Source organism: Rhinopithecus bieti, unplaced genomic scaffold (genome assembly GCF_001698545.2).
Source record: "Rhinopithecus bieti isolate Rb0 unplaced genomic scaffold, ASM169854v2 scaffold_37987, whole genome shotgun sequence".
In the NCBI taxonomy this organism is placed as follows: Eukaryota; Metazoa; Chordata; class Mammalia; order Primates; family Cercopithecidae; genus Rhinopithecus; species Rhinopithecus bieti.
Window position 1 is genome coordinate 1,474,747 of NW_016815892.1, and position 20,248 is coordinate 1,494,994.

Below are 20,248 nucleotides of genomic sequence, written 5' to 3' on the forward strand. Positions count from 1 at the left end.
CNCCCCTCAAAAAAAAAAAAAAAAAAAAAAAGAAAGAAACTGATACAATGCCACAGCATGAACCTTGAACACATAATGCTAATTAAGACAGACATAAAAAGCAGAAGTGTTGTATGATTTCACTCACATGAGTTCCTTAGAGCAGTCAAATCCATAGGGACAGAAAGTAGAATGGTGACTGCCAGGGACTGGGGGGAGAGGGAGAATGGAGAGTTACTGTTTAATAAGTACAGAGTTTCAGTTTGGGAATACAAAAAAGTTCTGGAGGTAGGTGATAATGATGATTGTATGAGATCAGTGTATTTTAATGCCACTGAACTATACGCTTAAAAATAGTTAAAACGGGGCTGGGCGCAGTGGCTCAGACCTGTAATCCCAGCACTTTGGGAGGCCGAGACGGGCAGGTCACCTGAGGTCAGGAGTTGGAGACCAGACTGGCCAACATGGTGAAACCCAATCTCTACTAAAACTACAAAAATTAGGCGTGGCGGTGGGCACCTGTAATCTCAGCTACTCGGGAGGCTGAGGCAGGAGAATCACTTGAACCCGGAAGGCAGAGGTTGCAACGAGCCGAGATTGTGCCATTGTACTTCAGCCTGGGTGACAGAGTGCGACTCCATCTGGGGCGGGGGGCGGGGGGGGGGGAAGTAAAACGGTAAATTTTGTTACATATATTTTACCACAATAAAACATAATATGAACTCAGCAAGAAAATGAACAAATAGAGCAACATGGATTGAACTAGAAAGAAAATACTGGCTCAGATAAGCAAACTATGGTATGATTCAATTTTTACAAAAATTGGGTAAAACCAATCACACTGTTTAGAAATACACACATAGTGTGTATAAACAAAAAAAAAACCCATAAGGGGATGGTAACTCCAGGAAGGCATGGAGAGGGATAAAATTGTATAGGTGCACAATAGCGGCTTTTAAGGTACTGGTAAACAGGTTTCTTTGCTTAAGCAGTGGCTACAAGGGTATTCATAATTATTCCTGGAGTTGTACGTTTTATGTAAATCTCCTGACACGTAACATTTCACAATTTTAAATGTACCCCCAACCCCGAAAGAAAAGTGAGCCCTCTCCATATTTTACTTTCCAAATGGTTTATGCTTTGTAGTCAGACTGGAAAATCCAACAACATAGTGGTTACTTTTCAGTCTCATTGAGTTTTCTTCTTTTTCTCAAAATAGCATTTGTTCCACTTTCTCTGTCAGAAATAAGATGGTTCCAGATACTTGATTCACCCAGATGCTTTAAAGACTGTGGACCTATGTAGGCTTCTATTGTGACTTCTGGCAGTGACTGTTTTCGTGAAACAACACTCACCGGGTAGGAGTTAAATGTTCTTCTAGGACTTACCAGAAAATATTCATAAATGTTTATCTGGTAGATTTTTTAATGTGTTAAATACTTTTTTCAATATAGATATGATTGCTCTTCATATCAATAATTAGAAATCTCTAACCAGGAAAATCTGAGCTCACTTAGAACCACCAATCTAATGGAACTGTTGACTCCCTGAAAACAAAACACAGACACAGATATGTATTCAATCGAAATATATTTGTCTAATATCTACAAAGTGTGAACAACTGGTCTTAAGAAAGCAGACAAAAGGCACAAAATTAGTATTACTACAGAGAAGCATTCATGCTATCTGGATTTTATAAATATTGAAGTGGCACAGTAAAAAATAAATTAAGCATTCAGCAAAAACCGGGTATTTCATTTTTTCCTTGCTTTGTATTTTGGTCACTCCTTTGACCTCATGTGTAAAGACTGAAATTTAACTGAAACCATGGAATATTTATGCAGGCGTTATGTATGTTTTAATCACAGTGCTTTCTTGCAGAGTTCGGGTTAACCAGAGAGGTACACTTGAGGAAAAAATAATCCACAGGAAATTCTCTTCTCTTTCCCCAAACTAAATACAAGATTGAGGCTGTGGTTGTGCATGTTTTCATGTGCATGTGTGTATTTAACTTCTAAAGCCCTTTTTCATCACAAAAGAAGTCTCCATATGATCGACTGGTTTTCTGATGTAAAAGAAGCAACTTCTCAAAAATGTATGACCAGCGCTGTGACCATGAGAGATGGGTGGAAAACTCCTTGGTGGGCCTTCGCTCTCAGTTGTCCCAGACGTGCTCCATCCTGCAAGGCTCTGGCATAAATCTTTAACAGCTTCCTGCCAACCCCCATCCAACAGGAAATAGTTGCTTATCTTTCTTGGGCGCGGACAGACAAAACACTGAGGTGGAGAGCGAGGTGAGAATCACAATAATTTTGAAATGATAGCCATCCATACTTCTACCAGGAATGAGCCACTTTCTCCTATATGGACAGTGATTAGGCCATGCCAGTTCACCTTCATTTTGACAGGAGTTGACTAAGTGAGAATATCTTTGTGAGTGTAAAACATTTTTGGCAAAGTGAAAAATAGAAAACTTCAAACTTCATTGATAAAAAGGAGCTTACGTTTATGCACTTTAACCTTTAACCTTGGTGAGTGCAGTATTTACATGTGTAATCATAGTCAGCAGATGTGTACATAGTGCATGTGTGTGAACATATACAGTATGTACATACATATGCCCCAAATGGCTCTTGAATAAATTCATTCCTCTAGCAGAGTGTGGGGGTGCACTTTTCATAGTAAATAATTTCTCTGTTATCATTTCTTGGATTCTAATACAAGGTCTCAGTGAATGCCAACAAAACCCTGATACTCTACTACTTTAATATTCCTACAAAAACAGGGCTATACTGGAAAGCTCTGCACCTCCACCCCATCAGTGTGCCTTCCAGAGGGGATTGAAGTATACCCAGCCATCACCCTGCAAGAGAAGAAAGGAGGCATTATTACATGGAGACCTCTCAACAGGGAAAGGGGGAAGCAAGGATAACTGCAGCCAGTCTGCATCTGCCCTGTCTTAATACCTCACACACAGGCCAGGCTGCTGGCCTCAGTACCCCTCCTCAGCCCAACTGCTCTTCAGAGACCTAGATGACCTTGACCTTCCCACCCTGGCATGGCAGGAGGAAACCCCATGAAATGAGCAAAATAAAGGGGGAGCTTGGTTGGCTTCCATCAAGGCTGATTACTTGACCAAAAAAAAAAAAAAAAAGCACTTTGACAGTGGGACAAGAGAAAACAGAGTAGCTAGATGAATGGCCAGGGGAAAGAAAAGGCAAGGGAAGTGACTTCCAGCCCACCAGCCCACAGGGGACCCAACAAAGGCTTTCTCTAGCAGGCAGTAGTCACAAACAAATCAGCACAGGCCAATCAAATATCAAGTGGGAAAAAGGCAAGAATTAAAATGGTATTAATACATACCATCTAGTTATGACTAGAAGGCGCTATACTGAATAACTGTGCTGCTGTTCAGATGACTCTTATTCCTTACATGTCCCCAGCCCTTCTGTTATGGACATACTGGCTTTTCTTAAACCCAGGAAGAACTGTAAATGTTTTTTTCGTTGTTGTTGCTGTTTAATGCACAACCTTCCACAAAAGTCAGATAAACTAGCTCTCTCAAGCTACTAGCTCTCTCAAGAGAAAAGGGATCCACCTCACAGAAGGATCTTTCGAGGTTTTACGTCAAAAGTGGGGACCACACAGGGTCCCCACTCAGTGACCCATAAAGGCAGTCTTCTCTAGGCAGCTTTCCTGTCTGAACCAGAATCCAATCTTGAAATCTCCTTCAGTCCACAGCCCACAGTTCCTGACTCTGGGGAGAACAGTGGTGGCTCCCTGCTCTTAACATGAATCTACCCCGGTTAACCTACTATGTTGCCCCAACTCACTTCTCAAGAGCCTTGTATGTAGACAGAATAATCCCTCTTTGTAGCAGAAGTCAGGGGTTAGCAGCACCTGGGCTAAAGAAAGCCCACAGATACATTTTGATTGGCTCCTGGTATTTAATATTTTTTAATTCTTTGACCATGCAAATATGAGATTTCTCATAAAAATTCAGATTTCTGGCTCCTCATGAACAACTAGACAACCTGTTATCACCGGGAGATGAGTGGCATCTGCCCCAGTCCTCACCGGCCTGCTGCTCACTGATGTTGCTGGGTTCCTGTGGGCTTGCTTTAAGACACGTGGCTCCTACATATTCATAATGTCCAACTCTGTTCTCAGAGTGGTTCCCAATCCCTCCACAACTTCAAGGGCGTAAGGGCTTCAGCTGGGCACACAGTGCCCTGCCCACTTGCCCAGATATTATTTCTAGCTTCCAGTGTCACATATGCAGGTGACAGCAGCAGCATTTTAGGCATAGGACTCAGGCTGGCCTTCCCCTGCATGACTAGCCCTTGTGGCCCACAGGAGGCAAAGCTCTGAAAGGCAATTCTTCATCAGTGAGGGCTCCAGCCCACCCACGTGTGGAGATGGGCTGTGAGGCACTCCACAACTAGTTTGTTACTAAAGATGATGTAACAGGGGCCATGATGGTTTTCTTTTTAAAAATAGAACAGTATCCAGTCTGCAGTCCCATTCCGTTCCCTCGCAGGCAGGCTGACATGCTTTTCTGACATCGGGATACTGGAGGGGAAGTGTCAGTTGCTCGGTTCTGCCTTCCAGAAGGTTTCATGAATATTGTGGCAGAAAACCTGTCCTGAAGCCTGATCCAAAGCTGGAGTCAGAACCGAGATGCCCCAGTCTATCCCTGCCCCTGGCTGGTATTTATCCAATCCGGGGAGTCAGCAAGAAAAACCCATCTACCCTCTCAGGACAAGTTCTCTCCTGGGCAAAGGCCCAATGACAGACCGCAGAGTTACCTCCTGGATAAAATATTTGGGCTTCCATGGTGTGCGGAGGTTCTCGCGCTTCCGTTCCTCTACCCGTTGCTTCTCCTCCAGGTGCCGCTTCTGCTCGGTGGCTGCGTCAATGTCCCCCAGCCGCAGGTATCGGGTCACCTCCCGCCAGAGGTTCCTGGGGATGGGTGGAGGAGAGGAAACAATCAGCCAGGCCAGCTGGCTGCAAGCTAACAGAACTCTGCCGGGAGCAGCCAGAGCAGCAAGGGGCATCCAGGCAAGCCCTCTCTGGGGTAGCTCATCCCAGACACCTCAAAGACCCCAAGAGCCTGGATCTGAACCCAGGGCTACCCAGCTCCACCTCTGTGCTGTTTCTACTCTCCACGTGTACCAGGCAGCATGCCTTTCTCAGGGCCCGGAGTTTCTGGAAATCAAATCTAATAGTAGTAGTAGTAGGCATTCTGCTACTACTACAAACAACGATAGCAGGCATATATGGCATTTGCCATATTTCTAAGCATTTTACATATATAAACCTATTTAATCCTCACAGCAACCCAATGATATATTATAGATGGTAGATTCTTTTTTTTTTTTTTTTTTTTTTTTTTTTTAAGACGGAGTCTCACTCTGTCGCCCAGGCTGGAGTTCAGTGGCCGGATCCCGGCTCACTGCAAGCTCCGCCCCCCGGGTTTACGCCATTCTCCTGCCTCAGCCTCCCGAGTAGCTGGGACCACAGGCGCCCGCCGCCACGCCCGGCTAGTTTTTTGTAGTTTTTAATAGAGATGGGGTTTCACCGTATTAGCCAGGATGGTCTCGATCTCCTGACCTCGTGATCCGCCCGTCTCGGCCTCCCAAAGTGCTGGGATTACAGGCTTGAGCCACCGCACCCGGCAGATGGTAGATTCTTATCTCCATGTTACAGAGGAGAAAAATTTAAGGTCTACATAAGGTTAGGTGACTTGCCCAAGGACAGCACGCTAGTAAATCAGAACAAGACCTGCTTTCCCACAAGGAAACCTAGAATTAGGGGTTAGAGGCTGATGCATGTGTGGTGTGTGGGTATTTGTGTGTGCATGCTTATAGTGCAGGATCTCTCTTCTCCCCACATGTCTACACAAAGCCACTTCTCTGCTCTTCTCTGCTTCATGCATTCATTGTAGAACGCAGCCTATAGTGAGGCCAGGCTGCTTGGTTCACTACCCCTCTTCAGCCCAGCTGCTCTTTGGACACTCAGATGACCTTGACCTTCCTAACCTGGCATGGCAGGAGGAAACCCCAGGAAATGAGCAAAATAAAAGGGGAGCTTGATCGGTTTACATCAATCAAGGCTGATTACTTGGCAAAAAAAAAAAGCACTCTGAGAGTGGGACAAGATAAAAGGAAAGTAGCTAGTGTTTAACACTACTTTGTATTTGGCTTATGCTTTACACACAGCTTTCCTCCTCAGGACGTCCTTGGGACCAGCCTGTATTCAGACACACTCTGTTCTAGAGAGAAAGGAAAGGAACCATGATAAATCAGGATACCACCACCTAAGCACTTCCTCACTTAAATGCACCAGAAGGTCGGATTTCACAGACAAGGAACTGTCAGAATGCCAGGTGGTGCAGATTCCCTCCCTGGCTTCTAGAAAATGAGGCCTCTTCACCCAGGGGCCAGTGAATGCCCATCATTAGGTCCTGGGCCAGGGAGCACATCTACAGTAGGTGTCCTTAACCCTTTCCCCAGCAAGGGCTCAGAGCAGCAGGAAGGCTTGAATGCTGGCATGGTCAGGCTGAGGACAGGCGGATGGGGCTGCCAGTGAACTAGGGACAGCCAGCAGCACCTCCTGGGGGTGCAGATGCCAAAAGAAGAAATCCCATAGTTCCCACAGGCTAACAAGCAACAAAGAGTCTTAATAAGGAGTAGCTAAACTACTCTGATATCCCTGGAAGAAAAGTAGCAGGTGATCATAGTTTTGTTCTCAATAGCCAGATCAGAAACAATAGTCACGTTATGATATGAACCACAGCTTTCCCCATTCTGGGAATGCTTCATCAGAGGCAGTGTGGCAAGGGGATGGGTTTCTTCCCTCATTGCAGTCCTTCCCTTGTCCTGCTACTGCTGCCCAACAGGATGGACTGAAAAAGACAACTGGTAAGAGTCCAAGCTCTACAGTTAGACACAGAGAAAGGTTGTGCTCACTGTCCTCAAATAAACTGATTAACAAGCAAGAGTGTACTAAATCTACAACGAAGCAAAGGTTCCAGGGATACTGAAGCTCTGTTTCCATTAAACCCAGTTATTAATATAATGTATTATTTATACATACTGTGGTATCCCTGCTTTGTTTCCACTTAAAAGAACTGTTTCTATTTGGTTACAAATTCTTGTAATAATAGTAAAGCTTTCAGAAAATCATTTGTAATTTCATTTTAACCCTACATCGTATTTCTAAAGAGTGTATGCTTTTAGATTAGAGCAGTGGTTGGCAAACATTTTCTGTAGAGGGCCAGAGAGTAAACATCTTAGGCTTTGCAAGCCATATGGTCTTGGTTGCAACTACCTAACTCAGCCATTGCAGCAGGAAAGCAGCCATAAGCCATATGTAAATGAATGATCATGGCTGTGTTCCAATAAAACTTTATTTACAAAATCAGCCTCAGGTTGGATTTGGCCCACAGGCCAGTTTGCTGATGTCCTACATTAAAAAATAAAACTGGCATATTCCAAGGATATTCTCCTTCTGTGCCTGCATAAACATCACATTAAGTGGCTGCATTATATTCATACCATAGCCACAGAATAGATATATGAATTGAATGGATACTTCATAATTTACTTAACCAGTTTCCAAATATTAGACAGGTGACTTCTCTTTTGTTGCTTAGTTTTCTTTAAACAAAGAACAAACCATTTTATGTTGTTTAAATTTTTTCTGAATTTAAGAGTTTCTCCTGAAAACAGATTCTTAGAAGTAGAATGCGAGATTAAAGTGGATTAATGAATTGAAAGCTACTGATCCGTGCAGCTAAACTGCCCACACTCCTACTAGAAGGACAGGGTATAGAGTGTCAGTTTTACTACACCTTTCCCAGCATTTAATTTTTTTTTAATAACATTGTTAATCTGGCAAGAAAAAAATTGTATCTCATTGACTCACTGTGCATTCTTTGATTACTATCAACTCTCTGTATTTACCTTAGCAATTAAGCAACAGATCAGTTGACAAACTTTTGCAAGACAAGCAGTAAAAGTCTCCTGAAGTCTGTCCTCACACCCCACCCCATGACCGCAGAATGACTTAACTGAAAGCTGAAAGGTTCTGCTCCTAAGTGACACAGTAGAAAATTAAAATATCTAAAGAAGCCAGGAGAACATGATTCCTGGGCCTGTTTCCAGTCGCTAAGCTTTCAAAGTCTTCTTTCTTCTCTGTCCCTTGAGTCAAGTGCCCAGCATGACTAAGCTGGAGAGGAAGACACAGCCCAGTTCTCACCTGGACTCCATGGGCCCCTGCTTCTCGAGAGGTCTGATCTTCTTGGGATACACTGGCAGTGTGGTTGTGTCGATGACTTTGGTTTCTCCATTGCTGTAGGTGAACTCTAAAGTACCATTCCATTCCCCATGGGCTTTACAAACAATGGTGTTGGTTGGGTTGTGCTTCACTTCTGCGGTAACCCTGAATTAATGAGTCAAAGGAACACACTTTGCAAAATGATAAAAACAGAGACTTCAAAGGTACACCCATCTATAAAGATTTTTTTTTTTTTTTTAATCAAGAATGGGAAGGAGGGATTGTTTTTGGAGCTTTGCTCAAAGACTAGCTCTTAAAAGATGATCTAATATCCTTGAACAGCAAAGAAAGCATCACTGGAAAAAAAGTCTATAGATTAGTTAATAGTAATACAGCAATGCTAATTTCTTAATTGTAATAAACACACAATGGATATACTGTATAAGCTATCACTGGGATGAAAATCAGGCAATTCAAGAAAAACAAAATACGTGGGAAGGGGACGAGAGATAAAAGACTACAAATATGGTGCAGTATCTATAGCTTGGGTGATAGGTGCACCAAAATCTCACAAATCACCACTAAAGAACTTACTCATGTAACCAAATACCATCTGTACCCCAATAACTTATGCAAAAATTTAATTTAAAAAAAAAGGAAAACAAAATAGCATATACTCCCTCTTCTCCAAAATAGCATCTAATAATGCTACATTTTAACCCTAAAAAGAGTGTAAGAGTGTAGGGTGAGCTTTTCAAACCTTAAATCAGGTCTATTTTGTATGGGGTCAAACATGGTTGCCCACAATCCCAACAGAGCTTACGCTGGAAAAGGAGGGAAACATCCACTCCAGCATCCACACATCCCCTGAATGAAGGCTGAGCACGACCTGGAGTCTCAGTCTCAATCAATACCTTCCTACTCACAGTAGTGGCTCTGAGGAATGACTTCAACCTCGCCTTTAGCGGGCCTTTGTGGAGATTTGTGACCTCTCTTTCACCTGCCTTGCCTGTGGGAATTCCAAGTGAAAGCAGACTCCCAGCTCCCTCTCCACCACTGAGCTTTCTGCACCGTAGAAGGAACACCGCAGAAACGGGGACACCCGCTCCAAAGCAACCACGTGTAGGGTCTAAACTCCCCTTTTCCTTAAGGCCCAGCTCAGGCCAAATTTAGAGTTTTCAAACAGACTGGGAGGCTTTCTCCTTGAGCCTAAAAACAGTCAGCAAGGCAGAGGCTCACAGGCAGGTATGAGGCGTCTTCTGGGTTGCACACAGTGGAAGGGTGTTAGTGGCATGCTGGTAAATATTTAACAACTGGATCTCCAAAAGGGAAAACACCTGATTTGTACCATTTGCCAATTTCTGTGGTGCCCATCATGGCTGATTTCAACACCAACATGATAACACTGAACGTGAAGTACACACAAATCAGTTCTCACGAGCTGGTGTGTGCTGGTTCCAGGTGCCCCCAAGGGTGTCCACATGCCCCTGTGACACTCTGATACACTCACACTAATGCCATGCAGAATAATGCTTTCCAAGAAAATGAGCGAAGATGGAAGCTTGTTTGTATAGTGTATCTTGCTTAACGCAGTAGAGTTGTGCTGAAAGAGGAATTTTTTATAGCTGCAGCAATAAAAACAATTGTGTGCTTCCTCAAAGAGCAGACCTCTCCTTCAATTACTCAGACTTGGGCTTCCCAAGTTTTTCAAAAGAAAGAAATGATCCTGACCTCATGGATGCATGACACAGAATTGAGGATACTGTAGCCAACTAATGTGAAATGGGGAACTGTCTGGCTATGTCTGGGTTCAAAGATTCAATCACTTTAGAGCAAAGCAACAAACTGTGGCTTCAGAAGGGGGAGTTTATTCCAACAAACAGAAGTGCTTTCATTCTCTGGCGTCTGCTCTACAAATGCGTCACCAAAGATTTAACCTTAAGTTTAGAGTGGGGAGGACTCCAAAAAACTGCCATGTAAGGTAGGGAAAAGGCATCTCTTTTGGAAAAGATCTTAACAATTCTATCTTGATTTTCAACTCATCCCATTACTGAAACTCAGTCTTCTAATGGTGAAAGGAAACTCAGGGCATCGTGTTAAGACAAAGCCAGAGCCTCTCCGGCCAGCTCCTACCTGTGGACTTTCCCTCCATAGAAAGGCTTCGTGTGGAATATCACCGTCGCTGAGTACCCAGTCTTGGCACAGTTGATGCTGACTTTTCCTCCGAGCTCCACCCATGGGATGGTGAGAATGGACCGGGCGTAGGCACTAGGCAGGGTGAATACGTACTCCTCCCCGTGTTCCAGGAGCCTCAACACACCTCCAGGGAGAGAGGGGGGAGAGTTAGCCATGCAAAAACACCAAGAGGGCACGGGGGATCAGAAGAAATGAAGACGGGAAACCACAGAGCCTCTTGCACAGATGTCACATTTCCCACCTCTGCAGAGGTGAGCTGCTCGTTCACCGTGAGCTCTACTGTGTGAAAGGCACTGAGAATACAGCAGTGAATAAGACAGACCCACTTTCTGCCCTCAGAGAACAGAACAGAAAGGTGGTCATTAGTCACCAAATGAACACAAAATTTAACAGTGATAAAGGTAGGAAGGCAAGGTGGCCAGTGCAATGGAGGCCTCCAAGAGGAGAGACTCACCTGGTAAGGGAAGGTGTCCCTAAGAAAATTAACAGGGGAAGGAAGAGTGTTCTGGGCAGGGGGAAAAGCACGTGCAAAGGCCCTGGGGTAGGAAGGAGACTGGTAAGTGTGAAGAGGCTGGGAAGAGGGCCCACATGCAGAAGAGAGATGGTATGTCTAGTTTGGAGGATGACCAAGTCAGCAGGGGCCAGACCTTGTCTTTTAAACTTCTAGGAAGAGTTCTGCCTTTATCCTGAGAGCTACAGAGACAACCTCAATGGTTCTCACAAAAATAGAGAAATCAGGCTGTACAGCTGCTGTCAGCAACCTTGGGAAAGACACCTGCCAAGAGTGGGAATCTAACACTGACTGCCCACTCACCTCCAGAGGAGGGGTCTCCAACCTACAACCCAAAGTGGGAAAGGCCTTATTCCTCTTGAAGCAATGCAGAATTAGGTGGGTTTGTTCATTTTTCTAGGGAACAGGGTCACAGTTTTCATCAAGTCCTCAAAGACCACCCCCAAAGTATAGAAGCTCCCAGGATTGCTGTAGAGTTGTATACAGAGGCCCTATACAGACTGGCAGAGGCTCTGAGGCTCTGAGACCCAGCACTACAGCTCTCTTAAGATCACGTCTCCACAAGGCACCTCTCAGTCTCCCATCCAATACTCTGGCACTTGGCTCCCTAGAGATGCACATTCTCAGCTCCACTCCAGCTCACCCCAGGCCTCGCTCTAGGGCTGCTCTGAGCTTGTCAAAAGCACTCTGAGCCTTAGGAGGGTAGAGGACCAGAGGTGGTTAGTGACGGCACCTTCCTGGGCTTCCAGTCCTCTACTGGAACGAGTGAAGAGTGGGGTCAATGGCTCCCACATGAGAGCACTTTCCAGCTGCCAGACATTCCTGGGAGCTCCATATGAACTCTCTTCTTCAGCTCACAACGGCCCTATTTGGCAATGATTATCGTTTTAGTAAGAATGAGGAAACAAACTTTTAGGAGAGGTTAAGTAATTCAGCCGTTTGGTACTTCCCTCTTAGGCTAGATACGCATCTAAATCACTCAGAGCTAGAATTTGCCTAGGGGAGGGAGGGAAGGAGAGAGAAAGAGAGAGAGAACCAGAACACCAGGAGGATAGGGAGAGAGAGGAGGAGGGGGACGGGGAGGGAGGGCAAGTTTCTTTTAGTACAGATGAGCTTGCCAAGGGAGTCTGAGGAGAGACGGGGTTAATTTGTACAAAGGAGTCATGATTGCTCTTAGTTTCTAAAGTCAATACTAAGATGTGTTCAACTATAGTTCAATTTACCCTGAGAATTCCTCTAACTGCCCATGCACTACGGTATTTAGGACACACTAGGCTTGTCCGAACCAGCAACATCACTCTCAGCTCTCAGTTAAGTCCATTAAAGTCAGTCTTCCCAATCCATGAAATACTTGGCTGGTTCTGAAAACCCAAGTTGACATGCTATAGTACATGTTTCAGAGCCTCAATGCCTCTCAGTGTGAGGGATCCTCAGACACATGGACACATGCAGGCACCCAGGAGAAGCAGATCATGTGGGCTGGACTGGAGGGCAGACATCACAGCAGCATTTACATCCTCTCTCTCTGGCTGGGAACATAACTGAATACATTTAATGCAAATCCACAAATAGTGTAAGTCCACTACAGCAGATACACTGCATATCAGAACAGACCGGCCTTCTCCCCTCTTCTCTGCTCCAACTTGCTGGAGCTCTCTTGACTAAACTGATCTTGCTAAAAGTAAAGCCCAGACCACCTCTTGCTCCCACTGTTACTCATTCTTCCTTCTGCATTTTAGAGAGAAGAGCATCCAAGATGACCCTGGAGGCCCTGTCCTATCCAAGCAGTTAAGGGAGGAGTGTTGTGTTCTGAGGAGAATTAGACATTGGTGTTTCAATCCTGATAGTTTCTGATCAGGACCCCTGGAGGAGAATGGCCAAGCCTGACACTGTGTTTTGTTCAAAGCCTACAGTTGCATCTGACTTCTTTGCATTAGGTTGAGAAGACAGCCTAAAGCAGGTGGAAAATTGCAGCCAATGTCAAACACAGATCAATACTTGGTTCTTCTTGACCAACAGCCAGGGAAAGTGGAAGAGAGAGAGGTCACCTCAAATATCCCTCTCTACTCAAGTTTTATCTCCCAAGACCCTGGTTCCTTGGGTGCCAGCTGTATCCTCACAGACTTGGAAACGGTGGCAGCTGAGAGAGGCCCCTGGACCCTGTAGAGAAGGCTACCATTCACCATGCCTTCAAGGACCCAGAGGAGAGGGTCCACCACCACCCTCCCCACAGCACTAATGGACTAAGATAGCCCCCAACTTAACTATGGTTCAACTTGCAATGTTTTGACCTTACAATGGTGCCAAAGCAGTAAGTGTTCAATAGAAACCGTGCTTTGAATTTTGGTCTTTTCCCAGGCTAGTGATACGTGGGATGACACTCTCATGTAATGCCAGGCAGCAGCAGTGAGGCTCTTTTTCTTTTTTGGACACAGGGTCCCACTCAGTCACTCAGGCTGAAGTGTAGTGGCACAATCATGGCTCACTGCAGCCTTGACCTCCTGGACTCAAGCAATCCTCCTGAGTAGCTGGGACTACAAGCATGCGCCACCATGCCTGACTAATTAAAAAAAAAAAAGTTATTTGTAGAGACGAGGTCTCCGTATGTTGCCCAAGCTGGTCTTGAACTCTTGGGCTCAAGCGATCCTCCTGCCTCTGCCTCCCAAAGTGAGTATAAACAACCTCCTATATAGTTTGGATATTTGACCCCCTCCAAACCTCATGTTGAAATTCGATCCCCAATGTTGGAGGTGGGGCCTAGTGAGAGGTGTTTTGGTCATGGGGAGGGATCTCTCATTAATGACTTACGGCCAGCCTAGCAGTAATGAGTGAGTGCTCGTATTAGTAGTTCTTGCAAGAGCTCCCCTGAGAGCTAGTTGTCAAAAAGAGGCTAGGCCTGTGCAGTGGCTCACTCCTGTAATCCCAGCACTTTGGGAGGTGGAGGTAGGAAGACGACTTGAGCCCAGGAGTTTGAGACCAGCCTGGACAACATGACGAAACCTTGTTTCTACAAAAAAATTTTTAAAAAAAATTAGTTGGGCATGGTGATGAGCACCTGTAGTCCCAGCTACTTGGGAGGTTAAGACAGGAGGATCACTTGAGCCCGGGAAGTCGAGGATGCAGTGAGCCATGGTCATGTCACTGCACTTCAGCCTGGACAACACAGTGAGACCCTGTCTCAAATGAATGAATGAATGAATGAATGAATGAATGAATGAATGAATGAATGGAAAAGAGCCTGGCACCTCCCCCACCTTGCTTCTGCTCTTGCCATGTGACCCCCACTCAGGCGTTCCCCTTCCTCATCCACCACGAGTGGATGTAGCCTGAGGCCCTCGTCAGAAGCAGATGCTAGTGCCATGCTTTTTGTACAGCCTGCTGAACTGTGAGTCAAATGAACCTCTTTTCTCTCAGGTATTCCTTTATAGCAATGCAAATGGACTAGGACACAACCCATCCTCTCCAGTGTGCTGTGCTGCCAGATGATTCTGCCCAATGGCAGGCTCATGTAAGGGTTCTGAGCACGTTTCAGGTAGGCTGGGTTAAGCGAGGATGTTGCTAGGCTAGGTATATTAAATGTAGTTTCAACTTAGGATATTTTTACCTTCGGATGGGCTTATTGGGACATAACCCCGTCATAAGCCAAGGAGCATCTCTACTCGGTAGTAAAATCCTTCCAGGCAAGCAGTATGTCTCCCTGGCATCATAACCTCGCCCCTGATGTCTACTGCATTCCTATTTTGTGGTTCACACTTCACGTCTTTAACTGGGATACCTGGGGGACTCCCACCGCTTGCACGTCTAGCAGGAAACTTCTACAGACTGGGAACACACAACAGCCACAAACTCAGCTGGCTGGTATTCCTAGTCTCATTCATAAATATAAACTTTGTAGTAAGGTAGGATTGTACAGCTGAGATTTTCTTCACCATGTTTTTTCATGGAGAATATGCCACAGCTTTTTTAAGACCTGGGTGAAATCTTAGAGGATCATTCCAAGTCCTCCATCACTCACCAGCCTGGCAATCTTAACTTCTCTGTGCCTCAGTTTCCTCATCTGTGACGCAGAGATAATGGTATCTGTACCTCCCACGGCTGTGGTAAAGATGGAGAAGGCCATTCTAAGCTCAGCTAACAGCACTGCAGTGTGGCACACTGCCAAAATCCTGAAGGTTTTATGTCTTAATTACTCCTCATTCTTTAAAGCGGCCCTCTCTGTGGGTATCGCTACCTGGCAATAAAGAGGAAACTACAGCGTCTTCCAACGGGCTATGCCTGTGAGGGATGGAAGAGACACAGGGCAGACTTTCTCTAATGTAGCACTTTGCATAAGAGATAGCATCCTCCTCCCATTTGTCTTCAGAAAAATCTCTTCCAAATCAAGGTAAATTTTCCCCCCAAGTCCTGGGGGAGGTCAGTGAGCCTCCGAGCTAAACTGATTAGAAGGCATTGGCAAGACCACATGCCTTTGGCTTTTTTTCTGAAAATCCATAAATGTGTGTTCATTCATTAAATCACCTGCAATTATGCCTTCTTAGTACTCTTTTTTGCAGGGTTACTTTCAAAAAACAAAAATCTCTCCTTAACATGAATAAAAGACTACATTAAAATTAGACTTACAAATGGGATCACAAATATAAGTTACTTCTTCATTTGGCCTAACAGCTAAGAAAAGCTTTTAAAAAAACATCAAATAATCAATCCTTCCATGCATGGTTAGTCCTCAGGCTGGGAAATCTTCATTTGAAATTCCACAAATTGATTCACCAATAAACATAAAGGCAAAGCATTACAATTTTCAAACTGATAAACTTAAAATAATTTTGTGCCCAATCTCAATCTGAGGAACCAAAATATTCCTCTGGGACATTGATTCTGGAAAGCAGAGTCACAGAAGGAACTCTGGGAAGTGTGTTTGCAGAGCCGGCAGCATCGGCACTCACGAGCCCAGTGGCAATCATGTCGCTTCCTCTCATTAGAACTGTCTTTCCCCACAGACTCAATTAAGAGCCTGTATCATTTACCAGGCATTGATTCAGGCATTTTGAGGGAAGTGGGCTGCAAAGAGCGGCTGAACACCCCTCAGCTCCACAGTGGTGCGGGGTTGGGAGGGGTGAGCATCCCACACCATGGACAGAAGTCTTAGGTTGACTGAACGGTGTCAGCTCTCACTGTCAAAGCAATAGAAACGACAGGATGGGAGAAAGTGGTGCAGTCTCTGGGGTCAACCTGAGTGAATTCAGGGCATAATGAAGCACTTCATAATAGCATTTCATTACAGTCAAATATGCCACAGCCTAAAGGCCATGATTTAAGAGATAAGCCCACATAGTTACATTCACAATTTCAAGTGGACCCATGTAAGATCTCATTTTTATAATGAGGAGATGGAAAAAGCATTATTTACACCCAATCAACAAATTCATGGAATGTGCAGGAAATATGCAAGGTAAGGGGAACTATCTGACCTCCTGCCTTCCCCCAGTCAAAGGAGCTCTGAGTGTGAGAGCCAGAATCTTCTGCTTCAAAGTCTGGAGATTCTCAGAAATCGTTTGTGTGAAAAATCAGATCCTGCGTTACAGAGGACACATTTTAATTAATAAAAAAGATAAGGGGATATGGCTACTGAAAGGACTTAGGCAAACTCAAGGTCTCACAAGAACGAGCCAAGGGTCCCCCAGTCCTGCCCAGGCCCACCCACAGCAGGAGAATATCAGGTGAGTGGCCAGGAAGAGCCATGTCCAGGAGGGGCCTTTCACAGTCTCTCTCCAGAATCTTCTTTCTGAACTCAGCATGCTATTGAGAAGTTCTGAGTGGAATTTTCAAGCAGTTAGAAAAAAAGCAGCAAATTCTAATTCTGCTTCATCTGCAGGCTGCATCTGAGGGCCTCAGGAGAGGGTGTTCCATGGCTTCTCACCCACGACACTGTGGTCCTGGGCTGGGTAAAGTGAATCAAGGCCTCCAGCCCCTGCCTGCTGCCTATGAGTCACGGAGGAGCTACGATCTTGAGACCTCACAGGCCTACCCTGTGGAGACACAGATATTCAACAACGGCCAACAGTAAGACAGAGTAAAGATGTCGGTTAGTTCAGGGGACAGAGGGCTAAAAGGACCTCATCATTCTCTCAAGTTCAGCTGCAGAGGCAATGAAAGGAGGCCATGTGCTGTGCTGGGCTGAGGGGTGCCCTGTTGATGGTACGGTTTAAGTGAAAGGGCTAGAGACACCAGAGGGAGACAGAAAGGACGAGGGTGCAGGGAAGCAGAGGGAAGAAGAAGATGACAAACACGCTGTGTAGAGGCGTGGGAAAGAAGGGAAAGATGAACACATTGTGTGGGGAAGGGAGAATAACCAGCTTTAAAACACAATCACACACGTGACACCATTGCACACCCACCTCCTTGTTGGAGCCCACTGCTGGTGGTCGGAGACAGGGGAACAGTGACTACTATTTGGTAGGGAAGGAAGGATCCTGAAGGGAGAGATTGCGTTTCTGTAAAGAATTCCCTAAATCACTAACAATGGATTTGCAAATCTACCTTTTCAAAAATGTCCACATATTTGTCTAATGGCAAGAATTAGGGGCTCACACACTGAGGCATTGACCATCTACTCCAATTTAAGAATCTGGCTTTCCCATGCCTTGACAAGCGGCAACAAGCACTTCCGTTGAGTGCAGGGAAATCTCCAGACAAAAGGCATTCTATTCACCAAGCACTTACTCTGACTAATCACAGATTCAAACTGTGTGTGTGTGTGTGCGTGTGTGTGTGTGTGCATGTGTGCATGCGTGTGTATGGGAGGGGGGTAGGGGAAGAAGATAAATAAGAAACAACTTCCCTCTCTACTTCTGTCTTTGCACTGGGCCCTCCCCACTTCCGCCTTCAGCTATTCTTCACTCAGCCAACACGGATGCTGCTAAAATCATGTCTACCCTCCAGGGACTGCCATCTCAGAACAAACGGCAAAGTCCTTCCAGGTCCCCAAAATCAGATCCCAAAATGTGGCCTCTCCTCTCTGGCCTTATTTCCTCTCTTCCCGGCCACCCACTCACTCTGCTGCAGACACAGTGGCCCCTGGCTGTCCTCCAAACACCCCAGCCACTCACTCCCAACTTGGAGCCTTACCACTTGCTGTTCTTTTTTGCCTAGAAGACCCCTTCTTAAACCTGCTTCAGGCCTTTCCTCAGCTGCTCTATCTTGTTGAGGTCCACATTAGGGAAAATTGCAACCTCCCTGCCCCAGCTTCACTCTCTCTCCTCCTTCCTACTTTGTCTTAGTGTCAATCATCATCTATCACACCGAGGACTTCACGCACATGTCTTGTCTTCTCTCTGGCCCTCCTGTTGGAGCATGAGCTCCCGGGGGCCCGGAATCTGTGTGCTGTGGCCTCTGCTGCATCTCTGGCATTAAGGATGGTGCCAATCACTTAACAAATAAACGGAGGAATGGATAAGTGAATGGGTAAATGACAGATTTATTTGAGCCACCACTGTTACAGATAAGGAGGTAAACATGTTTAAAATACTATCTGTAGAAAACGTGTAAGGAATCATCTCGCATACGGGACCATAAATACAAAGTGTGAACTGTCTTCTGTACCTTTTCTAGCAAACAAACATATTTCATCTTCAAAATATTTATTATGTGGGAAATTTAGAATAAGGAATAAAATTAAATAGAATGAGATGAGTCTCCTGAATACCAATTTTTGTTTTTAAGAAAAGGAAAAGATTTTTTTTTTACCAATATAAACCTCATAGCATGAGGCAAGCCTGAAGCAACCTACGAAAACACAGAGCCCCAGATAAGTCAAAATCAGGATTAATGTTGCTCCCATTTCTAATTACAAACTCAAGTATAAAAATCAATGTGAACAACTCCTCCCACAGGGGAGTCCTTGGCAATCTTCTCCCTGCTTTCAACAGGAAGAGCTACCCGAGTATTCTAACCAGAGCTCTCAGTTCATGCAACTTCAAGAGTCCCCAGTCTGGGCTGAGACACACTTCTTGAAACCTGCCAGGGGGCTTTAACCCAATAGTGCTGCGTGGTGGCAGCTTCTTGTCGCTTCATCCAAGGAGAAGGCAGAGTTCAGGAGGACAAGCAGTCACTGGGGTCAGAAAAGAGGCCGGTAAGGAAATACCTCTTGTTCCTCTAGCCCTGCCCCTCCGAGAAACACACTTGAATCAAGTTTTCTCAGTGTCAGAGAGAGGCCTCAACAGCCCTGGCTGTGTCCATGTAGGGCTCTAACCCCCCTGACCAGGTCCCCCTTCCCTGGCCCACCGCCTGCTGCTCAACCCTGCTCCTCTGCTCTTCCTGGGCTTGTGAACCTCCTCAGGGGGCTGCCTGAACCTCCTCAGATTCTGGTATCTCATCCACAGGTCAGAGATGAGCTGAGAAATGGCCCCTGACTCAAGGAGACCCCAGCAGCTGTCCTGCATTCCCCTTTAATGGCTTATGCTGAGGGCAGGATGGATATTGTTGTGAATTATGCATGGGTTCCTAGGCAAGCTGCCCCCTCGGGCTCCTCATCTGTGAAATGAGGATAGCTGGACTCATCCAAGGTCTGCTGAGCATTCTGAAGCAACAGAATCCTTTTGGAAATAAACTTATATAGGGAAGTCCATCTGGTAAACAGGTAAGGATGGACAGAGATGCTCAGGCTGGAGTGGACTTGGGAAGAAGACCAGCCTCACCACTCACTCCCTGTGCCCCTCTAAGGAGCCTGGGATTCTCTATAGCACAGCTGGAAACCCTGGAGCATATGGTGGACAAATGCCCTTTCAGCTACAAGATTTCATGGTCCAGTCATCACTGGTAACAGCTCCTCTTTAAGAAGAGAGACGACTTCTGGCATCCCTCTCCCCTTGTCACCAGCAGGAAAAGCCAGACAACCCAGTCATAAATTGGGACTTTTCTAATTGGAAAACAGTTGCAATACTGCACTCTCACAGAAGATAACCTAAGAGGGGGATAATATTCATTATTGATGAGGTTTATCTAAAGATAGATGTATTTTTACATCTTTCCCCCACAGATACAACCCACCTCCATCTGAATTGTAGAAAAGGCCTAAACTGGGTGGCCCAAGATCATCCTGGTGACAGGTGTGTCCCTGGCCTCCTGCACAAATTAATGAATGTCTCATTGGTGAACTTCTTGATCCTGATTGATCCTTGAGAGGAAGGTGTGAGGAGTGCAGCAGGAGCTGGCTGATTACTAGACCTGTGTGCAAGGAAGACCCCGGTGAAGGCCCGACACGAATGCCGAGTGCATCTGTGGGCA

At 45.5% G+C, this 20,248-nt stretch overlaps 1 protein-coding gene across 6 annotated transcripts in view; it reads right to left on the bottom strand.

Moving 5' to 3' along the window:
- Positions 1-1,552: 1,552 nt before the first annotated feature.
- Positions 1,553-20,248, bottom strand: part of OSBPL10 (oxysterol binding protein like 10) — a 71,174-nt gene continuing 52,478 nt past the window's right edge. For all 6 annotated transcript variants that reach the window (XM_017854119.1, XM_017854120.1, XM_017854115.1 and 3 more), the window contains exons 4-7: positions 10,393-10,579; positions 8,242-8,424; positions 4,788-4,941; positions 1,553-2,842 (exon numbers count right to left, since the gene is read on the bottom strand). In XM_017854119.1, coding sequence (XP_017709608.1) covers positions 2,798-2,842; positions 4,788-4,941; positions 8,242-8,424; positions 10,393-10,579 — 569 coding nt within the window. In that variant the 3' untranslated portion in view covers positions 1,553-2,797. The remainder of the gene's footprint in view (positions 2,843-4,787; positions 4,942-8,241; positions 8,425-10,392; positions 10,580-20,248) is intronic.